Source organism: Ostrea edulis, chromosome 1, assembly GCF_947568905.1.
Source record: "Ostrea edulis chromosome 1, xbOstEdul1.1, whole genome shotgun sequence".
NCBI classification, from domain to species: domain Eukaryota; kingdom Metazoa; phylum Mollusca; class Bivalvia; order Ostreida; family Ostreidae; genus Ostrea; species Ostrea edulis.
The window spans coordinates 35,335,196-35,357,451 of NC_079164.1; the positions used below are offsets into that span (position 1 = coordinate 35,335,196).

The 22,256-nt window shown below is 36.2% G+C and overlaps 2 protein-coding genes and 1 non-coding gene across 3 annotated transcripts; 2 read left to right on the forward strand and 1 right to left on the reverse strand.

Moving 5' to 3' along the window:
- Nucleotides 1–4,134: 4,134 nt before the first annotated feature.
- LOC125658289 (trafficking protein particle complex subunit 2-like protein) lies at nt 4,135–11,468 on the reverse strand. Its single transcript, XM_048889512.2, has 5 exons — nt 11,404–11,468; nt 10,159–10,331; nt 7,462–7,549; nt 7,267–7,346; nt 4,135–4,281 (listed from the first exon to the last, which is right to left on the reverse strand). Exons 1-5 carry the CDS (start codon nt 11,434–11,436, stop codon nt 4,242–4,244), a joined length of 414 nt encoding a protein of 137 aa, XP_048745469.1. The 5' UTR covers nt 11,437–11,468; the 3' UTR covers nt 4,135–4,241.
- On the forward strand, nt 10,763–10,836 carry Trnat-agu (transfer RNA threonine (anticodon AGU)). The gene has a single exon. It is a non-coding gene; the product is annotated as a tRNA-Thr (tRNA).
- On the forward strand, nt 11,462–22,256 carry LOC125658271 (uncharacterized). Its single transcript, XM_048889494.2, has 5 exons — nt 11,462–11,863; nt 17,359–17,497; nt 18,254–18,390; nt 19,143–19,320; nt 21,371–22,256. The coding sequence occupies exons 1-5, from the start codon at nt 11,664–11,666 to the stop codon at nt 22,001–22,003; spliced, it is 1,287 nt and encodes a 428-aa protein (XP_048745451.1). The 5' UTR covers nt 11,462–11,663; the 3' UTR covers nt 22,004–22,256.

The following is a 22,256-nucleotide window of genomic DNA, read 5'->3' on the forward strand; positions in this document are numbered from 1 at the left end:
TTGTTTTGATTCATACTATATCGTCTTGTGTACATGTATGCATTGAATATATGCAGAATACAGTTCCCTATGAAAAAAATAATGGATAGTTCGAGGCCCATTGGGGCTGGAAAATGTCTTGATATTGTACGTCATATCGTATGTAAAACTTCATTCGTTGATTTACCAAGACAGTCTGATTTTGAAGGTTATTAGTAATGAGTCTGATATGAAATTAACATCAGACAGCTCACTAATATCAGGAAGTCCAAAGGTAAATTCCAAGACTGAACGAACAAATGATGCCATGGCAATGTTTTAAGGGGGTACCTGTAAAGTGCAAAACGAAATGTAACGAAACGAAATCTGCCGTAATGACACGAAATCTACCGAAACGAAACAGATTGTATAACTAAACGCTTTTAGTTATGATAATTAAAAAGGGTGTCTTGGGCCCCTGTGAAAGTTACCACATATAAATAAAATTCGCCTCCCCTTTGATGTAGGCTTTCAGCTTGACTGATATTTTATCTCTAACTGTTGAGGTGCGAGTACTTTCAATAATGGAAAAAATTAAATAGTATACCATATTATATGAATGCAATTCGGTATTAAGGTATATATACATGTATCATCAAAGATTATCATTGATATGTAGTGAGTCTAAATATAACTCTATACATATGGGGTGTTGCTAATAAGGGGAATTGAAGAAAACGGGATGGAAAACGGAATTTTTTATGCAATAATATCAGGAGGTCAGCATTTTGTAAAAATCAAAGGGCTTATGAGCAAGGGAAGCAGAAATTACAAAGAATGGGAGGACATACTCAAAATCCACCGTTTGATATACTACATACAAATACACAATATCCACATAGATTTGTCTTCTGAGCAAAAAATACTGAAACATGTATATGCCCAAAGGCGGATCCAACGCCGGCAATCCCACTCCTCATATAGTGTGTTTCCCCAGACTTCTGACCTGTGAGACTGTAACCCTCCGTTCTGAAATTTATGGATCCGAAACTAATTGCACATGGTATTTAATCCACTTTGGATATGTACTTTGTACTTACTCACCCCCCCCCCCCTTCCAACTTTTAAAACTTTGTATCAGTCAAGCCGAAAGCCTACATCAAAGGGGAGGCGAATTTTATATGTTGCAACTTTCACAGGGGCTTAAGATACCATTTTTAATTAAAAGAGTTGGGCTATACAATCTGTTTCGTTTCGGTAGGTTTTGTTTCGGCAGTGTTCGTTTCGTTTCAGTAGATTTCGTTTCGCACTTTACAGGTACCTTGTTTTAAGGGTCTTGAGGCAGAGTCTGTTATTGGGTCATATTACAACCTGATGAAAAGCTTTACAATGAAATCTATGATTTACGCTAAAGCAAGTGATATTGGAAAAGAAAACAAAGTTTGTAGCACAGCAAATTAAGTATTTCCAGAGTGTAAAGTACCATATTATAGTGAATGATATTATATTCAGTATACATGCAGTATATCTGGCAAGTGAAATTCTTCATTTCAAGTATCGCGTTGTTCAATATTTGCCCATATTTATGGCCCCCTTCAAAGAAGAGGGGCATATTGCTTTCCACCTGTTGGTCGGTCAGTCGGTAGACCACATGTTTTCGCTCAATATCTTAAGGACATGCGGGACGATGTGGCCAAAAATAACTCGTCAATGAATATTTTTTCTTTTTTTCATGAAGCACCATCAGGATGTCCTGTACAATGTGTATAAATTTCATGGCCACTTTCTAGGTATACAAGGGAGATAATAAGCTTTGAATTACCCCCCTTTTCGAAAATTGTGAATTTTACAAGATTATTCCGATTTTCAATTCAAAAAAATAATTTGATGGAATTTTTATCTATATCTTTTACAATAATTTTTAGAATATATGTAAAATATAAAATATATAATAATAAAATGCTAAAACATAACCATATAATAAGAAATTGGGAAAATTTAAGGATTTGGGGTGGAAATTGGTACTCAAAAACAGGGTAGTCCAGATACTAAATGAAGCACTGCTCAAAAACTTGTCAATGAAATTTTTTGCAAACACTGCAATTAAAAGCTATTCATATACCCAACTTCCTGTAGAAATATGAAGGGGTGAAGCTAATCTTGATTTTGAGGTAGGCGTCCTTGAAGTTATACATTGATATGTTCACTTGGGGTTAGGCTTGGCGAAATATTTGTTATTAATAACTTTCAAGCTTATATTCTTTTCATGTACAACTACTGTTAAAAGTAATGGGGGATGGGACAGTCTCAATTTATTTGCACTACAAAATTAAAAAAAAAAAGCTTATTATCAAAGACTTGATAAATCAATTATCATATAATAATACATTAATGTATTATAATAGCAAAAATCAAAGACAAAGGGGGGGGGGGGGGGGGGGGGGGGGCAGCCTAATTCTTCGTGCCTGTTTTGGAATACATTGTTAGAAACTATATTTGTTTTGAACCTATTGAAATATTTAGAATTTTCATAATTATGGAACAAAAATTGAGTTAATGGAAACAAATTAATTTTTTTTTTTTAAATATACAAGTATATATTAAACATGGCTTCGAACAAAACGTCTAGTCTAGCTCTAAACAATACGTCTTCTTTCAAACCACGGGTTAGGTCTAGTTAACGTCAATATGAGCTACTACTTCCTTTACTATATCAACAGCATTTCCGCGGCCATGGTAACTAGTGTCGCTTGACTCGATCGTCTTCATGCTATTTTTCAAGGTATTTATGTATCGCACATGTTGTGACTTTGCACCTTTTTCTTTTTCACATGTCTGCTTCTCGCATAAATTCCGACGTGTGTCATATTTTTTAAATTAGTTACCATTTCCGCAGCAGTGTTTCGTAAAGTTAGTAAAAATAATTTGGAATATGAAATAGTTTCAGAGATAAAGCGTACTTATGAGAATGCTTGCAAAAATTAAACATTCCTAGTATGGACGTTAATATTTGACCAAAAGTAACGATTGTCGTCATAAGGGGGGGGGGGGTATTTTTCGCAAACAAGGATCGATTATAAAAGCACCTGAATAGTTTGTACGTTTCCCAAGCAAGATTCGGAGAAATGTGTGTCCAGTTCTAGTTTCACACTACTATAGTAAATATCAACAAACGATCATCATCTTACACTTGCACTGAGTCATTGTTTACAGACGGTTGACTTTCTTTTTGTAAATGCCTAGAGATGCAAATTGCATGTGCATGTAGGAGCGATTTCGGTGACTTGTAGGCTATACTATCAAAATTATTGTGGCGCATACTATACATATATATAATATATGCAATGTATATATATGAAAAAGAGACTTGTAATCACTATGAAATAAAATGAAAATTATCATTTGACAAGAATTCATTTAATAACAGATTTACACAAAACACTTGACAGCGGTAGCAAATTACAACAAAATATGATGACATTTCCCCCGCGATACAACGCCGTGAGGTACTTTTTTTTTATTATGACGTCGTATAGTGTGTCTGTACAGTATTGTGATTTTTCTCGGGAAGCTTAACTACACTGCGTCCGGTTCTAAATTTATAATAAATTCGCAACCATCACGTTATCATCGTCCCGCATATCCTTAAGCCATTCACTTGATAATGATATTTCATTTGTGGGTTGGTTATGAGTAGAAGAGGACCCCTATTGTTTTTCAGGTCAAAAGGTCAATCCACTCGGGACATAGGAAGACACTGTTCGCGGAATATCTTGTGAACCCTTGCTTGACAGACATCAAACTTGGTACATCCCAAGGAGAAGATTACCCTTGTTGAATTTTAGGTCACATGGTCAAGTGTCAAACTGGACATGGGAATATACTGGCCACTCAATGTCTAGAGAACCCTTTGTTTGACAGACATCAAACTTGGTACACTGGTACATCTTCAGGAGATGACCCCTATAGATTTTGAGGTCAAAGGTTAAACTGGACATAATAATATATTGTCTCCTATGTTACAAGAATTATTTGCTTTAGTGACACCAAACTTGGTACACTGGTACAGCATAAGGAGTAGATGACACCTATTACAATTTATTTGAGGATGATATATGTAAAATAAATTATGCATTCAAAGTGCAGTGTACACACCAGCTTCAAACGACAATGGAGAAGTGTTTTGATATTTATTGATGTGATAGAGTTGACTATGTACAGCTATGAACATTTTTATTGCACAATCCACAAACTCAGGAAACAATTCTGGTCCCACATCACTGCTAGTCGTGCATCATGGACATAACTACATTCTCAAATGTCCTGTAAGAGAAACACCATCGTCAATATTACTGTCAAAAAGAATGTATGTAGCTTAATTAGATCTTCAGAATGCTTCAGAATGCTCATCTAACAATGGCATCGGCATGATGAAAACAGTAATACTTTATTGTATAGAAATCATTGCTGTAAAATGGGAAGATACTTCATTATTCATACGGGCCACAATGCTCACCCTGTACAGAGACTGGTACCAAAAAAAATGTAAGTTTAGTTAAAACTTTGAATCTTATATGCACTGCCCAGACCATGTGACGTACAATTTTGCAGTTAGCTCACTTAATGAATTAATATATAGAAGATACTTTCATCATATTTTATACATTTATCTTTAAGAACATTTTTTCTTGACCTTGCTATTTTATTGGACATTGACTTTTCATGATTTATGATTTTTTCATTATACTCCATAAACACACATTTTTATTTTTAAATTTTTTTTTCTTGACCTTCCATATATTATGCCCTTGACTTCACAGGTCTAGATTTTGTGCTTAATTATTTTCTAAACAAGCACAGAGGGGCAGTCAAGTCCTATTGACTTATTTCTAGTTTTGAAAAAGAAAATCTAACATATCCTTTGTAAAAGTTTTTAATAGCTCTGGACTCTTGAATTGTGGTTTAAACAAATTTAAATCTATAATTGGGTTACTTGCATCTACATGCTATCAATAGCTTCACAAACTGAATCTCTGTATTTTTAAAAGTTTGTTCTTATATATATATAAGAAGTCTTATTTCAAACGTTATGTCCTAATGTGCTCAAATCTTTGCCCAGGGAGTCGTGAAACAATGAAGAAAATTTACTCCATACATTACATGGGAAGAACTGCATTTTGTAAAAGTTAACCAGGTGGGGGGGTGGGGGGTGGGGGGTCGTGGTTTGGATACATAACTACATGAGGATACTTTGATATTGATTGTTCCTTTATAATCATTTTACATATTTGTGTAAATAAAATCATTAGATTGGTGTTTAATTGTATGTTTTTATAGGAAGTGCTTTAGAGATTTTAATCACGTCTCTCCTCTTTCAGGGAAGATATCGTTTTTGTACTTTCTGTCAGTCACAAAATCTTGTGAACGCTTCTCCTCCTGTAATATGGCTTATTAGATAGACTTGAAACTTTGTACAATGCTTCATTGCCATTTGCAGATGTGCATATTGTCAGGACAGGAGGATCCAATTAATTGTTATCCTGAAAGTTATAGTAGATCTAAGAGGGGTGGAGGGTGTAAAATAGCTTGTGAACACTTTTCCTATATGGCTTATTGAATAGCCTTGAAATTTTGTACAATAGAACACATGTACTTCATCATCATTTAAAATGATTTTAACATTAAATTGTTCTGAACCAGGGATTCAATATTTACATGTACCACAATTTACAGTAGATCAAAAAGGGGTGTTTTATATCTTTTTTTTTTTTTTCATGTACAAGGTTATGTTCACTTTGAACAGCATAACAGTCATTTTTGTATCATATATACATGTATATACAACAATGACATTGCATGGTCACAATACTGACATTGAATCTTTTTTTCAATTTATCACTTTATGCACAAAACTGGTGGATCGGAGTTTGCAAATTTGATGATGAAACTTGCATATCATTAATTTGACATATTCTATCCTTGTAGTTTTTTTATTATTATTTATTATTATTATTATTTTTTTTAACGATTTCCTTCTATACTGTTGATTCCTTAATTTTACACAAGATCTTGCTATTGTTATTCAAATTGCGAGAACATAAAATATATATTATGAATTCAGACTTCATATTTTGTGTCATCCATCTTATTTGTAACAGCCTGAATTATGGTGACATTTAAGTTGACCCGAGACACTCCTGCTAGGTGGATTACAAAGGTTAGTTGACGATATCTTCAAGAATTTGAACGGATATGATGAAAATAACAATTGCTTTACACAGTAGTGTGGCTTGGGGCAAGCTCCTTCATGAAATGTTTTACGAGACATTCCTAATTTATATGAATACATTTAGCAAATATAATCTAATTAAGCATGATTATATGATGTTGATCTTACCGGCGCTTATAAGCATCTTTTAAAATGGAAGAAAGAGTTATCTCTCTTGCATTGCTGTCTCAACCAATTTTCTTTAAAGTCTTACCGGTATTGTATATTTAAAAAATTTACATCAATGATAAATAATTACCATGAATACATGATCATTAATGATAGCAATGAAATATTCAATTCATTTTCTAATTGCTACACAACAAATGTTGACTAGCTAGAAATTCTGTGTTAGCAGTTTTATTCAACCATCCACATATCATAATTCCATAAATAGTATAATTCTAATTGCAAATAAACAAATTGAAGTTTTAGCATACATTAGGGTGGCTTCTCTCAATTTTAGGAAGAAATTAATTCCTCCATTTTTAATAGGAATCGAATAGTATTTCTATGTCAAACTTCATATTGAGGCTTGATCCCAGAGATCATGGTTTGAACAAAACTGAATCTGCATTATGTGGGGATGTTTGTAAATTAATTTGACCCTTCACCTATTAAGGATACTTGGTACAGTGTGATTGACATTCATCCCATGATTCTTAAGATGAAGTTGAATATATGGAAAGCTTACGAAAGACAAAAGACAGATTCCAGACAACAGTTGATCAGAAGAGCTGGAGCCTATACATGTCTCAAGTGAAGTAGAAAACCAATATGATTTCATTCCACAAACATGTAACACGTAAAAACACAGGCACTCGACATTTTAAATATCTAAAATAAAAAAATTGTCTTCCCAACAAACTGTGAATAGTTTGTTGATAGGAAGATAATTTTTTTATTATTAAAGATATCTAAAATGTCGAGCTTGTGCATAAAAGGTACCAGTATATAATTTCAATTCACAAACATGTAACATATACAAAAGGTACTGGTTTCATCATTTCATTCTACAGATGACATGAAAGGTAACTCACTGTGACGTAATATTTTCTCCTGGTGTATAGAAAGGATTACACAACATATCCACATATGCATTATGTAATTTTCGAAACATCTGGAAATATTCAATATACAGTACAAAGACTCCACGTAAAACATTACTATGGCTTAGAAGACAGTGAAATATCAGCAAGACATATTCAGATCCACATAAAATTTCCGATACTTACACTTCTTATTTCATTGTCACGCAAATTGGAATTAACAGATTCTACGACAATGACGAATTTCACTTTTGTATTTGTGACATAGCCATATCTAATATTTCGGTTAAGAAAAGTTAAAGCAATACAAGCTGTAACTGACAGATATTTTTTTCAACTATCCAATCATGCACAAAATAACACCTATCAGTATAGCTAATATAATCCTTAAGATCTGAAGAAAAATTCAGCAAAATAAACAAGGGAATATTGTTTGAGAGCACACCTACAATGAGCGTTTCATATAAACCGCCATTGCGTCGTATACATGGGAATGACCATGATATATGTAATAGCTGTAAATAAATTATTAATATTAATTTATTTGTTGTTGTTGCATATATGTGTTTTTATTTCTGTGCTTAAGTGTGACAGACCACGTGTGTGTTTATAACTGACCAATGGACCTCCCTATACTTGTTTAACCGGTTTATATTACTCACTAACTTTCCCGCTTTTACTAACCCAGGACACCCACTCTCGGCACTACTTTTGAAGGGATAAGATGTTGACAGCTAACTTATCTAAGAGTATACAATACTGGGAATATTTGTACCAGTGTTTGGTAATTTATCAATTCATTATAACTTAATTTTATGTCTTGTGATATTCATTGTCATATTTAAAACACCTATCTAACAATTTATTTCATTTCAGGTTTTCGTGTAATAGTTCTAATAAAATATATGGCCCTCAGACTGACTGGTTTCGTCATCTGGTTAGTACATATAGAATGGTTAGATTGCAGAAAATTTATCTGGAAACAATGTCCAAAGAGAAGGAAGATCTCCAGTTCAAAACTTCATCTTAATGTGGAACAAAAAATCCACCTCATACAGAGTATAATAGCCATTACTAAGCTAATGATAATCATATGAGAGGGAGCGAGATAAGAAGCAAAATCTGCCTCTAGTGCAGAGGATGAAGGTGAAAGAGAATTATAAAACTAGAAGAGACTAAAGACTGCTGGAAACCGACACAGACTGCTTGAAACCAGTAGAAACTGCTTGAAACCAGCAAACTTAGATGTCAACATTCTTGAAGGCTGTTGTATAGAAGGAGAGATAATTAATTAAATTAATTCTTTCCCAATAACATCAGAGGAGGTGGAGAAGGCTATCGAGAAAGAGCCGAGAGAGCCCTAGGATAGATAATACTGTGAGAGTGGTTATTTACGCTGGGGGTTAAGTACGTGTTTTTCTACATCCAACATTACGTGTGGGGAAAAATTACGAGGGAACTGAATATACTATATATCATATCAACTATTCATAACTATATGCGTGGGGAAAATTTATGTGCTTACTACGTGACCGCATAATTAGTGTAAATTTTCCCCACGCGTAAATAACCACTTTTACAGTGTACCAATCTTGAATTATTAAAAGAAAACATGACAAGCTCCATACACGACCTTGAGAAGTTATTCAAAAGAATCATAAATGAACAAGAATTCATAAAAAAACCTTGATCCACTGTGCCTTGACAGCTATTGTATATTTTGTTCTATGTTGCATGAAAATTTAATGCAAATATAGGGTCTTGCAATCCCAATCTTTTCATGAACAGTATCTATAAGACAATAAGAGTGGGGGAATGGTTGAGGTGAACAGTATCTATAAGAGTGGAGGAATGGTTGAGGGGAACAGTATCTATAGGGGTGGAGGAATGGTTGAGGTGAATAGTATCTATAAGAGTGGAGGAATGGTTGAAGTGAATACCGTATATACTCGCCTATAAGTCGGATTTTTGGGAGTCATTTTTTGGTCCAAAACTCTATGTCCGACTTATAGGCGCGTCCTAAGAAGATTGGTATTTTTCTGGGCGGCGTAATGTAGTGTTTTTTAAACAACTCCAACGATTATCATGGACTACCACACAAATGATTATTGTTCACAAATATCAAGACATATTGTATTGTTTATGTATTTTAAAATTATGTATAAAGTACAGGTATTTACATATTTTTATCTAGTTAAAAATTATTTACACACCGTTTATCGGTAAAATTGAATTACGAAACCGATTTAATATTGAAATATTCATATGTATACCGGCTGAAATATATTTCATAAAAGATTGAATATTGTTAACAGTTAATTTAGATCATCATTCTTGACTCTTAAAAACTCTATTGTTGATACAATGAATTATACCGGAATCCCACAATAACAGTTTGCACGAGACGCATGCCACTAAATAAACACGGTGTCAGGTACTGGAAATTAGGAGACCATAATTGCTTAGGTACACAAGGGATCATTGCCCATAATAGATCAAGGGTTGCGTTTAAACCCCAAACAGATATGGCTTGGATATTGAGCACATCATAATTATTAATTTCTCAAAATATTTTTTGAAACATAGGTAAAACACTAGAGGATTGACTTGAAATTGTCAACCGAATCTGACTAAAATTTGTACCGACTTATAAGCGGGTCAATGGCAAATTCCTACAAAATAACCTTTAAAAATACAACCGACTTATAGGCGAGAAGATATGGTAGTATCTATAAGAGTGGAGGAATGGTTGTAGTGAACAGTATCTATAATAGTGGAGGAATGGTTGAGGTGAGCAGTATCTATAATAGTGGAGGAATGGTTGAGGTGAATAGTATCTATAAGAGCAGAGGAACGATTGAGGTTTGTGACTGCGAAGGATACACTTTATAGTCCTCTGTGGGGTACAGCAGACCGAGGTAGAGTTCACGGAGGTCATTTGTATTCTTTCCCACCGAGGAAATCTTTTCCTCTACCACATCCAGGGAGGTGTGCACAGTGTAGTAAAACTTCAACTCATTGTCGGTCGGGATGCTCTTGATAAACAGTGGGTAGTTCTGAAAAGGAAAAGCATAAACAATTAAAAACTGCAATAGTTAATTACCACTTTTCTCATCAGAAGAGATTTGCCATCTATTGCTTTACACATCAGAAGAGATTTGCCCCCTATTGCTTAAAATTTACACATTAGGAGAGATTTGCCAATGCAGTAATTAGGGCTATACGGACTGTGGATATCGGCCTGGATAGCTCAGTGGTTAGAGCACCTGACTAGTAATGCAGGGGTCCCGGGTTCAATTCCCAGTCCAGCCAAAATATTTTCTCCTCTCTCCTTTAAAATACTACATTGGTGCTGTTGACCACCCCTGGTCTTGCAGGTTGTCCTGCCTGGGGCGAAAAGAACCTGGGTTGTGTGTGTCTTTGAGGGCGAAGACAATTTAAGGAGGGAGGAATGTAGTAATTAGGGCTATACGGACCGTGGCCTATCGGCCTGGATAGCTCAGTGGTTAGAGCACCTGACTAGTAATGCAGGGGTCCCGGGTTCGATTCCCGGTCCAGCCAAAAGATTTTCTCCTCTCTCCTTTAAATACTACACCCCTATTACTTTACACATCAGAAGAGATTTGCCGGAATTGCCCCCTATTGTTTTACACATTAAGAAAGATTTGCCTCTATTGCTTTACAAATCAGAAAAGATTGCCCTCTATCGCGTTACACATTTGCTCACTGTTGGCAAATGTAAAGGAGTTGGAATCACAAAAGAAAGAAAAGAAAAGTCGAGACTAGTATGCCCACTGTTGCCGTGTTGGTTTGAAATGTTCCACACATCTAGGTAACTTGATTATCAATATGAAAGAATACAACGCATTTCTGCGCACTCAATCATCCTGGATAAACTTTGCTCAGTAGTGAGCTACTTTCCAGTACCCCATACAGATACAGAACTGGAAATAAGAATATCAGTGTGTACAACAATGAAAAAACTTCAGTGGTAGATCTACATGTTAGCAAGAGACGAATACATTTACACCTGTGCACATTTGTGTTTAGTAAGTAGAAGTTTAATCAGCTCATTTCGACCCTTTTGCTCTCACTGTTTGAAAATATTACATTTACTTAACACTTTACCTCTTTTGCAATGACAGCTACACAAACTGCCATGACAGTTGATGTTCTTGACAAAGTGAAAGTACATTGTCGTACTTGGAATATTTCGTGAAGAAAATGTACACTTCTCTAAAAATATTGGCATATCTAATTTACTTTTATGTAAAAGTGCAGCAGTTCTTTTTCTAATGTGAATGAATTCGTCTAGTATCTGAGTACTGATATAAAAATCATTAAATTTGCTCTACTTTCACTTTTACACTCCCTCCAACAGCTGTCTAATGGCTAGTCGAGTGGCTGTGATTGGGGCCGGTGCAGCTGGTCTCTGCGCCGTCCGTCATCTGTGTGCTAGCCCGGATCTCTTTAGTGTGGTTTGTTTTGAGCTAAATTCTGTAGTTGGAGGGACGTGGGTCTATACAGACGCTACAGGAAAAGACAAAAATGGTCTACCAATCCAATCGTCCATGTACAAAAATCTCAGGTAAGGTCAGTTTCATAATACACGTAATTTGATATAGGCCTAGATGTATAGTATACACCAATATCTTATTATACAATACATAGAGTTAGAATTTGTCATATTCTTTCAGAGGTAAATATAAAAAATGGAATAAAAATTCACTGATCACTCAAAGGATCAGTCATTCCGAGTATATGTACTGTATGTAAGAATCAAAGATAAAGAGAGGTTCAAAGGCGTCACTTAGGCGTGACTCTGATCTGATCACAAAAATAGCTGGGATAATCATGCCATTGTAGGAGGTACCCGAACATCAAACGATATCAACGATGCCTTTTTGAGAACGTCAGCAGACCTTCAACCAGCAGCAGATATATTGTTAAATATAATTCCAACCAACGAGATATAACATTCTAGAACCGTCCTGCTTAAATTTTTTACATCTCATCCAGGCCACCTTAATTCTGTGTGTCTCAAAGGCGGGAGGCTATAATATTAAATAACTATTACTGGCACAGAGGAACAGTTTGCAACACTACATACATTCGGGGATGTGATCCATGTGGACTTAAATTAAGGATATCATACAGAATACTGTCAGGCAACATGTACCGACCCACTAGGGTACGTACACTCACTCAGCGCACTCATCCATGGATGAACTTGAGCAACAGAAAGCAGCTAGCTGGCTTTTACCCAGGCCAAGTGATCTCAAGACCAGAAAGACTGGAGAGTGTTGATTGACTATGCTGCATAGAGATAGTCCAGACAAGCCCACAATGCTTACATGGAAGATGTAGTCAGCCAGGCCTTCAAAAGAACACAAAGAGATTCCAATCCGTTGTTAAAATCAGGAAGCAGGACTTCTCACAGACTGTCTTTCTCAAGTCTAGGGATGGTTACCTACTACACAGTAATGTAGCAAGTAAAGCATTTATCCTCAACCAAACAATTCCATTTGTTTGTATGCAGGAGGATCTGCATGCAGTCCCAGATCTTGGACCTAGCCCCCACCCAACCATGAACCAGATTATTCTTTACGTAAGAAGGGTTATCAAATTACTTAAGGAACTATGGCCATTCAAAGCTACTGGACCGGATGAAATTCCAGCTTTCACCTTGAAGCAGACTACAACATCAGTAGCTCCTTACCTGATTATACCAACTATTTTTAGGCCAGCGTAAGATACCAGACGAATTGCAGAAGACAAACATCAGGGCTCGAAATTAATATGTGCCTGTCAATCCGTAACTGGTTAAAAGTCTGGCGGACTGACTGACATTTGTTTTAGTCAGTCCAATGGGACTGGTCAATTTTCTAAAATGCCATTTTGGGAATGCCATTTTGGGAAACATACTTAATATGGAATCTTAACTCATTCAGCCCCAGCTATGTTATCTGAGATAAGCCCCAGCAGTGTTTTGCAGCGAGTGCCCCAGGCAAATTTTTATCAGATTCCCTGCTGCTGCTGAATGATCAGCAGACAATAGATAAATAGCCACTACTTCATTAATTATGCACATATGTTTTTGAAATTTTCAGGTTAGAAAGAAGAATAAATGCTGATTCTAATCATATAAAATTTATTATCTTACCATAAAAAGTGTTTGTTCATTTCCCAAAAGAAAACAAAAATAAACAGTTTTCACCAACAAAAATTTTCATATGTCACTGTTTATTGTCCATAAATGTTTGGAAAGTTGTCCAAATGGTAGGGTCTGAAACAGTCATTACACAGGTTCACATCACATTGTGTACATCCACTTAAAGGTTCCCGTCTAACACCAGATTTAGTACATTGTTTACATCTCCTCTTCTTTGGCATCGTGCTTGGCCAGTGGTGTTCCATCGCCTGTGCTACATTAAACTCGGGTTTGCGTTTCCTTTTAATTGAGAAATTCCCAATTAACATGCATTTGGCATTCCTCTGTAGATATCAGACAAACCAGATTAGTAAATATAAATCTCACATACCGGTAAGTGTTACAATATTGTCTGAGGCATATCTAGTTAAATTTCATTATTTCATTTTAATAACATTAACGAAATATGTATAATTGTTACTGGAAAACTGTGGTGAACTGGTAAAATTTTCTGCGGACTGTTTGAAATTATACCCCATCAGTCCGGCTGGGCTGGTGACTTAAACAATCAGTTTCAAGCCCTGAACATCATTCCTATTTATAGAAAAGGGAGAAATACCAACCTTCAAACTACCAGCCAGTATCCCTCACATCCATTGCCTCCAGGAACATTTAGTTCACAGTACAGTTATGGATCACTTTGACAGGCACAATATCCTCTGTGATGAGGAACATGGGTTTCAGGCCCTTCAGTCAAGCTCATTTCTACACTACACCAGATAGCACAGAACATTGAGCTGGGGCACCAGATTAATGCTATCTTATTGGAGTTTTCAATGGCTTATCTTGAAGTCGGCCCACTATGGAGTGTCAGGAAACACATTAAGATGGATACAGGACTTCCTCAGCCACAGGCCTCGAAGGACACACTTCTTCACCTCTAGATGTCTTGTCTGGAGTACCCCAGGGGACTGTGCTAGGGCCACTACTGTTCTTTGCTTACATTAACGATCACCCATAGTGCACCACATCAGACACAGTTATACAGACAAATATAATATAATATACCAGGGAGATGCTGATACCTTACAGAAGGTCCTTATACAGCTCTGGAGAAATGGGAGAACAGGTGGCAGATTCACTTCCACCCAGAGACATGTACAGTTATAAGGATCTCCTGCAGATGTAAACCACATTAAGTAATCTAAACCCTGCATATAACCACCATTTGGAAGTACATGTAGTGGAAAGTGGAAAATACCAAGGTATCACCATCAACCAAGACCTACAGTGGGTGATCGAGCCACATTAACACCACGATAGGGAAAGCAACATGCTTACTGGGATATCTAGGAAGGAACATGGGACATTGTTAGTGATAGGCAATCCAACCAAAAACCACGCTTACTGAGATATCTACAAGGTATGAAGGAACATTGTTAACCATTAGTGAAGGCAACAGCATACTGCACATTGATCAGACCGTCCATCAAATATGCATCATCAGTGTGAGACTCACATCAAACCACATTGATTAATGACTATGAACAAGTGCATCATAGAGCCGCTGGGTTTGTCTTTAACCAATATAGATACATCTCCAGTCTGTGTCATTTCTCTACTGGATTAACGAGGCCGGGATTCTCTGCAGCATCGACGGTCTAACCATTGACTTTGTCTTTTGCTAGAAGATGACAAACCAGCTACTAGACATCAATCCAGCCAAGTACTTCACACCTGGAGATACCAGGACTAGAGGAGACCATCGCTATAGGTGTCCACGTACAAGTAAGCACGTCTGTAAGAACTCCTTCCCTCGGTCAGTTAGGGACTGGAACCATCTACCAGAGTCTGTTACAGCAGCACCCTCACTGGAGGAGCTGTGGACCAGGTGGACACAGTTAGAACCCTGGCAGATTATAGGCTCTCTGTACATATAAGTTTTGGTATTAAATTTTTATTTATGCCTCCTGTTTTTAATCGAGTGAGGTGTTGACAATGGCAAGGTCGTCATTGTACAAGAGCTCCCAAGGGCAGCCAGTGCGCAGCTTCATTGACAAGGCTTCCATGATGATGATGATGAAGAGCAGCAGGCTCAGTACAGAACCCTGATTTACTGATGTACAGTACAGCACCCCAATAAACTGTTGCCTACTTAAAACAACCTGACCTTGTGATGTAAAAATTTTTTTCTAAAGGTAAAATGTCTCCAGGTAATAAAACAACAAAGTAGCTTAGTGGCTGAATCAAATGATAACTTGATTGTACATAGGAAAGAGTTACATTGAAATAGAGATCTCAGATGCCCTGTAGGGCTATAAAGGGACAGGGGGGGGGGGGGGGGGGGGGGGCACTAGTAGCAATGGTTGGCTAGTTAGGACTTTTAAAAATGTTCAAGATTCATGGTAGTAGCAACACTATTTGTTCAGTTCTATTGGATTGTTCTTCTGATGAAGGATTTTCTATACATGTTGATCACACACACATGCACATACACACACACATGCACGTACACACACACATGAGAAAGTGGACTCAGTGGTTCTTATATTTAATTTTTAAGCATGATTATGCAATTAGAAATTGATGTAGATGATAATGACACTATTATTACAGCACTAGTTTATCAATGCATTTTTTCTTCAATGTTTCCATTTAAACATGAGCACACAAAGAGATTAGTGCATTAACACACTCTGCTTGCAGTAGTTGGCCACTGAATATTTAAAACACACAAAAGATTTAGTGCATTAATTCACACACTCTTGCAGCAGTTGGCCACTGAATAAAAGCAACATAATCAGCTGTGAAATTCAGCAATGATAGTGATCCTGGAATGATTCTAAATACAGTGCTCCCTCGATATATTGCCAACTTTTGTTCAAGACCAATTTTGGCAATAAAGCGGGGATGGCAATATAACGAATTCACTGTTACAAACAATTCACTGACCAGTCAAAAGAAATTCATTTCTGTAAATTTATTTGGATGCCATTCTGCATAAACGTTTAGAATAATAATCTTGAGTTTAATTTAGCAATTATTTGTAATTAACCAGAACACCTGAATACCTTTTCCAGATTATCACACTTAACCACACTGCTCTCAAAGTACAGGTGTGATAACAGATAGTAGTTGATACAGTTAGGTAATAGGCATTATTATCCAGGGTAAAACCTAAAAAATTCGACAATTTGTTTGTGAAAATCAGTGGCAGATGGCATTATGCGGGGTTGGCATTATAACGGGGGAGTTAACATAGGAGAAATCTGTTCTTCAGGATTTTCAGGCAATAACTGGGGGGTAGCATTATAATGAGGGGGGGGGGGGGGATATATCGGGAGCACTGTATATATAGAATGAAATAATTATTCAAAACAAACCCATGTTACTAAAACGACCATATTTGGCGTTTAAATAAATAGCCAATCAGAATTTTTTTGACATTTATTCAATTTGGCTTTGTTATCTGCTGTATGGTGTGGTAAAATCAGTGAACCATGGATATCTGTCTTTGTAGCTCAGTGGTTTACAGCTCCTAACCAATAAATTCCGTGGGGATCTGGGTTAGAATATGTCCTCAGTACGTACCCCTTGCTTGTTGTAAGAGGTGACTAAATGGGGTGGTCTTTTGGATGAGACCGCAAAAATCTAGGCCCTCTAGCTGTCACAGCAGGTGTGGCATGATAAAGATCCCTCCCTACTCAAAGGCCTTAAGCACCTAACAAAGGCCTAAATTTTGCAGCCCTTCACCAGCAACATCTCCATATGAGTGAAAAATCCTCGAGTGGGACGTTAAACAATATACAATTATAATCCTGACTATTATTACACTGGTCCTATGTATGAGTCCCTGTTCAGCCATCAATTGTCTCTTTTCCATGTGTACAATGATGATAGAATATAGAGTTTCTCTGATTATTTTTTTACAGGACAAATTTACCAAAGGAAGTGATGGCTTTCCCTAACTTTCCATTTAAGTCATCTCTACCCTCCTATATAATGCATCAGGATGTGTTAGAATACTTGCAGAGTTATGCAGCTCACTATAATCTATATAGATTTATCAAGGTAAGTCATTGAACATGATTCCATACCCAGGTCTGACTGCTGCATGCTTACATAAACCACACTATCACAAAGTGGTGTATCTCATATGATTTATGTGTGGTGGTCAGATGGAGTTGATCACTGGTGGCCAGATAGCTCAGTTGATAGATAAAGCTCCTGATTGGAGATTCAAGGGCCCCAGGTTCAAATTCCAGTCTGGTCTGTTGCATTTTTTCCTTGTTTGCATTTGGTGCCATGACCAGGATATGACAAGAGAAAATGCCTTCCAGGGGATAAAGATCCTGGGTTGATGTCTTCAAGGGGTGAAGAAATTTAAGGAGGGAGGAATGAGGCGGTCAGACAGGTTTAATCACTGGTGACCAGATAGCTCAGTTGGTAGGGCACCTGACTAGAGATTCAAGGGCCCTGGGTTTGAATCCCGGTCTGGTCCATTGCATTTTCCCCCTTTCTGTTACAAACGACTGATACATGAGTTTCAATTTTCAATTTGATATCATGCTATTGCCTTTAAACTTCATACAGTACTGATCAAAGTATATATATGTGCAGATCCAGTATACAGGGAAAGAAATTTTCTGTGACCATTCTAAGCAAATTGAAGCTAAGTGGAGGTTGGATCAATGCAGGACAACCCCCCCCCCCCCCCCTCTCCCAGTTAAAATTCTGGATCTGCACATGTTGGAGACTATACGTCAAAATCTCTGATACATAGTAATAGTATGAGTTTATTGTAAATGCTGGAAAATATCATAACAGCTAAACACAATGGTGACCAAAGTTCATTCAAGACCCTGCACTGGAGACAGAGAATCATGGGACGTGTCATACTGTGATGTCACAGACCGAGGGCAGGTTCACACTCAGGAATTTGATGCTGTTGTTGTCTGTAATGGGTGAGCTCATGTGAACTGTTCTAACCATTGTGTTACTATAAAAAGCAGAAAGCAATATAATCTAAAAGATAATACATACCTTGTTAATGGAGATTCCTTATTTTACGCAAGTGCTTCAGATCACAAAATGATTTTTAGACATCAAATCATGAGAACCTGAACTTGCGAGTGGGCTGTCGATCAAGAGTTTTTACATATATGTCAGTAATATATAAATAAAAGTAAATTTATTTTATTTCATGAATGCTAAATTATGCAATAATGATAAATTGGCCTTGCGTATATTTAGGAAGCTACAGTAAATCTAAATGTAAACAATATTTTTACTACATGCTTCTAGTACTGTAGATTTTAAACAATCTAATTAAAATCAACTGTTTTGAATCCGCTATCACATCTCAAAGTTAGAAAAGCGGTAGCAGATTCAAAACAGTTAATTTTAATTAGATTAGGTTTAAATAGCTTTTTTTCTGGTTACGAGTTTGGATTGAATCCAAGCCATGGAAAACTTCCCATTAATAAAGAATTTGATTTTGAGTAGGAATAGTTTATCATATTTAAGAAATTAAAAACTCCATTTTTTATTTATCAATCTAATTAAAATCAGATCCTAAGATATGCTCACAATTATAGCTATATTATATGCAGAGTATATGACTCGGATCTAAGAGGTCTGATTTTAATTAGATTGACTTATCTATACAGCTGAGAATATTATGACGTATTTATATTCTGTATACATGCCTTTCCAGCCACTATTCCATCCCTTTGTATCCCACAATTCCTGGAATGGAAGACTTCCAGGGTCAGGTGATCCACAGTCACAATTACCGGAGCCCAGAGGCGTTCAGAGACAAAAGGGTTGTATGTCTGGGAGCTGCCGCTTCAGGACAAGACATTGCGGTGGACGTTTCTACTAAAGCTGAAATGGTGAGGAGGACCTTTGTGTGTGATGTTCTTTATGCAGCATCAATAAGGTTTGAAGAGAAAACCACATTGCTGATAGAAACTCTAATCACATCAAGCTATTATATACAGTTAAACCTCATTATCTCAATGGGGCCAAGAAAAACCTTTTACATGTCCAAAAGTTTACGATATCGAGGTTAGAATATACAGTGTGCGAAAGTAACTTTAAGGTCCTATAGACTTTTGGTCCATAGTCATTTCATTTCCTATAGACCACAACAAATTCCTGTAGACTGAAATTTAACATGCAATATTCATTGTAATCATGGTAATCATGGGCTCGTCAGGAAATTTTTCTCTCATTAAAATTTGACATCGTCTATTCTATAAAATTTACAAATAAATATAGAATAGAGGGTCAACCTTTGTTGTTATTATAAAATAAATAGACACAAATTCAATTTTGTAATTTGTTCATAGTTTAATTATATTCTTTTTCAATTTCATGCACAAGCTTTTCAATTAGAGTTTCATTTTATTTTTTATTTTGTTCCAGCTCAGTTTCACTGTCTGATTCTTCATCTAAGTCATTTCTACTACGTTTCGTTTTCTCATTATTTTCTGCGACTTTAGCCTTGCTGAAACTTGTTGTACTGACCACTTTCCGTTTGATTCCAGGGCGTGCACCGATTGCTTTTCATATATGTTTAATAAGTGGCGGGGAACCAGTTTTTTTACTCAGAATTCCTATAGACAAGTCGGTCTATAGCTATTTTGATCATTATAGACCGACTCGATTTTCTATAGACATTGTCTATCGGTCTATGGTTAATTTCGCACACTGAATATATGAAGAAAATATAGTTGGGACTTCCAGCTCGTTTCAATGTATCGATGGTATTTGAGATATCGATGTTTGAGATACCAAAGTTTAACTGTATCATTTTATATGATATTATAATCAAATATGACAAGCTGTATAACTTGGAAAATGTTTTTCTGTAATACTCTACTTATTCACTACAGCTATGAAACTAGCAGGGGAAGGTACAGTTTAGGAAATTGTACATGTATTAAATGTAGTTGATAAATTTTGAGGGAAGCATTTTAAAACAGGAATTTTATGCCCTTCCCATTTAATCATGAATCAGTGTATCATTGGGACTTTAGCATGTACCAGAAATAAATTTTACTTTTGAAAATACATGATGGTATACTTCATGAAGTACGTTTTCACATTTACATTCTATTTTGAATTCCCATCTGTTGAAATAAGATGTACTATATTAATATCAAGATTCACACATGCATTGTACATAATTGTACAGTAACACATTCATGAGGAAATGACTGTCATTACAGCTTGTAAAGATATCAATTATAGGCAAAAACATTGCAAATGTAATATCGATTAATTAATGTGTCTTAGTAATTTTAAAAGTAATTAGTACTAAATTAGTAATTAGTATCTTGATTGTCATCTTCGTTTAACTTATAAGATCCACCTTGCACTGCTAATTGTACTAAAAACAATTATTTTAAGGAAACAAAGCAATAACATTTCAAACTTGTTTGTGGCCACAGCCATTCATGTCATACTGACACATATAGTTTTTTTTCTGTCATCCTAAATTTCATTTGAGTAAGATATAATGCACCTATATTACAGTAATGATTTTTTCCTGCCTATGCTTGCTGCAATTTACAGGGCTGAATTTCCCATTAATATTTACAGTTGAACTTGAGTATTTCAAATATTGTTGTCTTGAATACCGTGGATATGTCGAAATGTGAGCTGGAAGTCCCAACTATGTTGTCTTGATGTGTTTTAACCTCAATAATCTTGAACCCTCAAATATCTCTAACTTCTTTTCTTGACACCATTGAGGAAATGATATGCTTTTCGTTTATCAAATGCACATCTAATATCTGCTGTTAATTTATAAAGCTGTATATTGTCAAGTACATGTTTTGTAAGGGGCTGAAAAGGGGAAGAAACAAAGATGATCAATATGTTGAGAGTAGTTATTTTGTTTTCAATGCCAGTAATTATTCTAATTTATTGTGTCAGGTTTACTTAAGCCACAACAAACCCCCACTACAGACCTACCTCCCAGACAATGTGCAACAAAAACCGGGAATTAAGAAATTAGGGACTCGTTCTGTCACCTTCCTGAACGGAGACGAGACAGACACAGACGTTCTACTGCTTTGTACCGGATATCATTATTACTTCCCGTTCCTGTCTGAAGACTGTCAGGTTCAGATTTCTGATGAGAGAATTACTCCTCTGTACAAACACTTGATTCACATTGATCATCCCACCATGGCATTTGTTGGTATACCAAAAACAATCTGCCCATTTCCCCAGTTTGATGTTCAGATTCGATTTTTCTTGTCTTCCTTGTCGGGAAAATTCAGACTACCATCAAAAGAAGACATGCTTTTGGATACGGAGCAGGACTTTCAGAGTAGGTTGTCCCAAGGATTACTGGTACGATACGCCCATGTCCTGGGGACCAGACAGTGGGGGTACAATGATGAGTTGGCAGATTTAGCCGGTGTGGAACTCATTCCTAGAGTGGTGCAGAATCTATACGACTATGTCCATGAAACCAGAGTGAAAGACATTGTTCGCTATAAAAACCGGAACTATGAAATCATTGATTCTGAAAGATTCAGCAATCTAGACAAGCAGACCTAAAATGTTTGGCTATGTTGGATTTAAAACAAAAATTGTTAATGATGCTGCAATACATTGTTGATTAGGCTACTTTCTATTTATACACAGAGTGAGTTAACCACTGTTGTACCTATCAGGCTATTATGGAACACTTCTATTCATATCGTACATATCAGAAGTGCAGTATAGTAATAATAAATAAGATATTACTCAGTTTGACATCTTTCATGTGCCAAATGTGCATTAGTTTAAATAAAATTACATGCACTAGAAA